General features: G+C 46.1%; 1 protein-coding gene across 1 annotated transcript in view; it reads right to left on the reverse strand.

Annotated features, from left to right (window-relative positions):
- LOC109317525 (60S acidic ribosomal protein P2-like) overlaps positions 1-4,877 on the reverse strand; it is a 7,079-nt gene extending 2,202 nt beyond the window's left edge. The window contains exons 1-3 of the mRNA XM_019546245.1: positions 4,769-4,877; positions 1,793-1,916; positions 1,033-1,081 (exon numbers count right to left, since the gene is read on the reverse strand). Coding sequence (XP_019401790.1) covers positions 1,033-1,081; positions 1,793-1,915 — 172 coding nt within the window. The 5' untranslated portion in view covers position 1,916; positions 4,769-4,877. The remainder of the gene's footprint in view (positions 1-1,032; positions 1,082-1,792; positions 1,917-4,768) is intronic.
- Positions 4,878-5,189: the final 312 nt, after the last annotated feature.

Consider the following 5,189-nt stretch of genomic DNA (forward strand, 5'->3'; position numbering starts at 1 on the left):
GATGATCTGTCTAGGTCCCTTCCCACTCACTGATTCTATGAAATTATGAAACTATGGCTTTGAGAAATGAGAGTGTGAGTCTTGGTTAATTATGCTTATTAACATATATAGGAACTGAAAGTGTACTTGCAATGAAAACTTAAAATTCAATTTTTCTTGAAGCCATTATATCAGTACAATCAAGTGTACTTACGAATGCAACACAGAACTAAATCTGAAAGGAATTTAATGGACTTTTAGTGAGCAATCAACTTGTAGTGAGCTTCAATATCCTATAAATGTCAGCCAGATTTGACAGCTGGAGAAACTGATGCAGGAGGATTATGACTTGTGCAAGGCTACAGACAGTTTCACAGACTATTAGGATTCATAAATTCCTGAATATCAATCCCATGCTCAGACTGGACCAGACCATTTCATTTAAGTTCTACCAGTTTTGAACAAGCAATGATTTTCATGGTAGGAAGAATGAATGGAATGCTAGCATTTTCCATTACAGATACACATTTAAATTTGAAACAAAAGCATGTCAGTTTTATGGTGGGGACAGCTACTGACAGAAGCAAAGGGTAATATCAAAATTATATTGGCCATATCACTTCATAACAGTCATAACAAGAATATATGTTTGGGTATTAAGGTTCACTGTTGTCATGAGGCATGTGCTTTTCCCATGTAAAACAATGAAATATTTACATTTCCCCTTCAAATAAACTTAAGTCCAATAAATTTAACCTTCCAACAAAAATAGTCTTCCCTTTTCCACAAGAATCTAAACACTTTACTGTCAAACCATCTCTTTAACACTGGGTTTGAATTCTTGAGATACTGAAACACAGTAGATTAAGCTGGTAGCTGGTAACCAGTGACCTGCCTGCAGAAACTGCTCTGCAGTCTCTAGTTTTCCTGGCACTGTTTTGTTTAAATAAATATGAAACTCAGCACTGCAGTCCTTGACCTATCTAGAGAAATGCAAAAGAGATTTTTCTGTCCACTTCCATCTCACCAGCATGATCTTAAAACTATTTTTACCTGAGTTGATAACATCATCGACATCTTTGCCACTCAGTTCACCGATGACCTTTATTATGAGAGAGAAAGACAGAAAGAGGTTAAAAGGTTCATCCTGGAATTTTGGCTGTTTGGTGTATTTAGCTTCCTGACACTGGCAATTTCCAGTCTGTGTATTAATCAGCAATGGGATGTGCGAGAGAGAAAAAGAAAATCAGCTGGAACACAGAGGGGAACAGGAGAAAGAATTGAGTTTATAAGCTAAATGGGTTTAGGGACAAAACTTTAATAGAGCTAATTCTAAGAGCAACATTAGCACATCTCAGTAGAACTCAAAACATTGCCCTAAAACATCTGGCATATGAACTGAATTCTTTACAACATTAGGATGGGAATATAAGCATAAACTGACAACCCAGCTGTATTTAGTGCCAAAAGCACACAATTAAAAACAAGCTATTATTTTTTTAAAAACTAAATATCTTGGATAAGAAATTATTTAAGAACACTTTAGCATAATAGATTCTAAAAACAGCAGTCGAAAAAAAAATTTTGGAGTGATACCTCTAAGTTTGGTTATACAGTACTAAACACTTTCACTTAATTTGGTTTCTTAAAATAGTGCAATACCAGTGTCAATGAAAATACTAAAGATGATGATCCAAAAAGTGAATTATTTTGTTTACAGATCTTCCAAAACATCCAACAAGAATAAGTTCCTCTCAACTATTCCAAAATACAAGGGGGAAGAGAAACGAGCACATAAACACCCCAAACAAACCTTGTTGACACGTTCATCATCTGCATCAATACCAACACTGTTGAGGATCTTTTTGATGTTCTTAGCTGTGGGGCTGTCATTCCCACCCAGGACAGCAAGCAGGTAAGCGGCCACGTAACGCATTCTAAAATAAGAAACACAGAGGAAAGAACAAAAAAAGACTGCTTTGGATTTACGCAACTGTTGTTTTGGAAGGGCTCCCATAGCACATTAGAACCTGAAGTACATTAAGCAGAATACAAACAATCACACCTCAACATATTGTTGGCTCTTGCTCAGCTTACAGAATGCTGTACCCACCAGCTGCTTTTCTCCAGTACAGCAGTGTAGTTGGTCTTTCCTTGTCCGTGTGCACAACACTGTTCTATTCTAAACTGCAAGACTTTGCACTTGCCCTTGTTAAATTTAATCCTACTGATTTTGGACCACTTCTCCTAGCCCTACCCTCCCAACTCCATTCAACTTGATGTCATCTACACATTTGCTAAGTGTGCTCTCAATCCTATACTTCACTTGCCTGTTCATGCAAAATTATCCTTGCTTTCTTTCAACTATAAGCAAAAGGCTAGCATTAAGAGTGCATACAGTTGCAGTGCAATAGTAGGATTTCTAACCACTGCGTCAACTGCTCACTTAAATTCTACACGCTGGTTAACTCTTATTTGAGAAGTGTTTTCAACCCACTACAAAAGTTGAAAAGATGCAATGGATGTCACTGTACAAATACCCCATGTCACTTTATACCTGTCCAGAGAAGGCCAAATATTGGCCATGGATGATGTAAAAGTCAAAGATTGTGCCTTTAACTACATTCCCTGTATTACACAACCATGTATGTGGCGAACTCAGGGCATGTGGACTAGGTGGAGACCCACAACATGCTCAGCATCTGCAAAGAGCAGCTCAGTAATGACCACAGTAGGATCGTAGGAAAGTCAAGCTGGCCTATTTGCTGCACTCACAGAATGTAAGCCTAGGCCTAAACAAATAACTATAAGACCCCCTCTTAAGAAAGGAGACCACTGAGGAAGATAACTGATTGCATGCAACAAATAAAAAACAACAACAGAAAAGGGAGTAAGGTCACAGGATCAAAACAAGGGATCCAGAACGGGAGCCTGAGCAGAGTGCACTGGTCAGCACCCACTGCTCCCCAGGTCAAGGGAGCCTGTGGATGCTGTTCAGTGAAACTCTGCCCAGAGACACAAGTGGAGGAGTGAGAGAGAGAGGAAGAGAGCCTCAAGCTCACCTGGGTTCCCCCAGCCAGACCTATTCGACACATATTGGGAATATGGGCTTTAGGAGCAACAGTTAGCCCCATCCTATTAATAGAGAAGGCTACTGGTTACATTTCAACTGAATTTGTGGGGGAAAAAAAGATAAAACAGGGATGGGAGTGAGGGTCAGAGGTTTAAATGGGGGGTGGGGGGAGGGGAAGAGCAGAGCACACCCATCCCCTGGCTGAAGCCTCCTTCCTAGTTGGGTGTATTGTGAGTTTGGCGCAGGCAAGGAAACTCAAGCTGGACAGAACTTTGTGACATGATCTTGCCCAGCCCCCTGCTCAAGGCAGGATCATCACTGAGTAAAACAGACTAGCCAGAGGGATCGGGGGGTGAAAACAAAAAGCCAGCAACAGCTTGAACAAGGACATGAACCCTGGAATGTCTGATGCTCCACAACCAAGCTACCCCCAGGGCTCAGGCGACACCTACTGCTGGGTGGGGAAGGAGTTGGTCTGATGTGCTGGTTACACTTCTCTCTGCACCTTTTCCATTACGTACTCCCCGTCCAAGACCTTACTGAGCCCGAAGGCTACCTGATCAACCTTCTTCTGGCCGGAGCCAACCTGGCCATCTATCTGAACAGAAAGGAGGCTGTGGCAGGGGAACCTCTAGAGCAGCAGCTCCCAAATTCTGACAGATTGTGCACCACGCATTTAAAATGCTACAGCCTTAAATACCACCAGCAAATTTTGCCATATAAAACTAATTATAATAAATCTGTTAACCCATACCACTGACAGGTTGTCTGCGTATCACTGGTGGTACCTGTACCAGACTGGGAATCGCTGCCCTAGGGACTATGGAGCCATTTTCCCATTCCTGGTCTGTCCATGTCTCTAAGCAGTGTCCACCGGCTCCTTGGAGGTATCCGAGGGCCAGCAAGCGCTGTCTGCTCCATGTCCCCCTCTCTGTACTCACTTTGAACCAGACCTTCACTCCTGTCGCTGTTTTGTCTTTTATTCACCCTAAAGTGATCAGGGACGTGCCTTACCCACCCCTCCTTATTCAGGCTCAATTCAGCAGGCACCAGCCTGTTCCAGCGGCACCTCCAAGGCCTCCTTGAAACCCTGGGGGGTGCTCCTAGCCCCTGACACCTGCCCCTCCTGCAAGCCAGCAGAAGGGGCTGCAACCCCCATGCCGTCTGCTCCACCGTCTCCTGGCGTGCAACTCCCGCCCGGCACTGCTTTCTTCACGCTCCAGCACAAAATATTAAATGATCGCACCGGGAGCTCCAAATTCACCAATTTGCTGAACAGCTGGCACTTGCAAGCATTCAAACAGGCATGCAGCCACGTTCCAGTGAAATGGAGATGAAGTTGGGAGCCGACCACTTAGTTGAGGTAAGCAGCAGAAGGTCCCTAAGCCATCGATGAAACCTATAGGGACACACTGGCAGCAAACCCTAACGACACCCTGAGCGTGACTTAGGTTTGGCACATGCCACGTCCCCTCTCCCCCTCCCAAAACGATGGCACATTTGTGGGCACTGTTCCCATGATTGATCCCACATCGTGCACGGGTGGAAACCACCGCGCACATGAGGTGATCCTCAAGGCCTAGCAGCGCTGCTCGCCTGGGCCTGGGCCCGGGCCCGGGGACCCGCCTCCCTCCCCTGCCCCCTGCCCCCCTTCCCCTGCCGTGCCGGCGAGGCGGGGGAGGGTGCGGGAGGGGAAGCCCAGCCCGCCCCGCTCACTTTAAGCCCGGGACGGACACGAAACGCGTTGCACGCTCGTTCTGCGCGGCGCTGCCGGAAGGAGGTCACCACGGGGTCGTCCGGGCTCTACGCAGGGGCCGGAAGTACGGGTCAGAGGGCGGGGTGGAGTCAAGGGTCACCGCTCCTTCCCCTCTGTCTCTTTTCCTTTTCTTTCCCTAGCAACGCCCCCCGCCCCCTCCAGCGGTATCGAATGATATCATGAAACCGTTGATGATTTTTATGCAAACCGTTGATGAGGCTATGGAAACCGTTCCGCTGGCGCGCAGGCGCAGAGTGCGGAAGCGGAGGGCGCCATCTTGGGAAAGGGAAAGGGAAAGGGCGAGGTCGGGGGGTTAACCCTGTCATGGCCGGGCGAGGGAGGACGATACACCCCGAGGCCGGCCATGTGCACGTGCTGGGA

Source organism: Crocodylus porosus, unplaced genomic scaffold, assembly GCF_001723895.1.
Source record: "Crocodylus porosus isolate Cpor-Errol unplaced genomic scaffold, CroPor_comp1, whole genome shotgun sequence".
In the NCBI taxonomy this organism is placed as follows: domain Eukaryota; kingdom Metazoa; phylum Chordata; order Crocodylia; family Crocodylidae; genus Crocodylus; species Crocodylus porosus.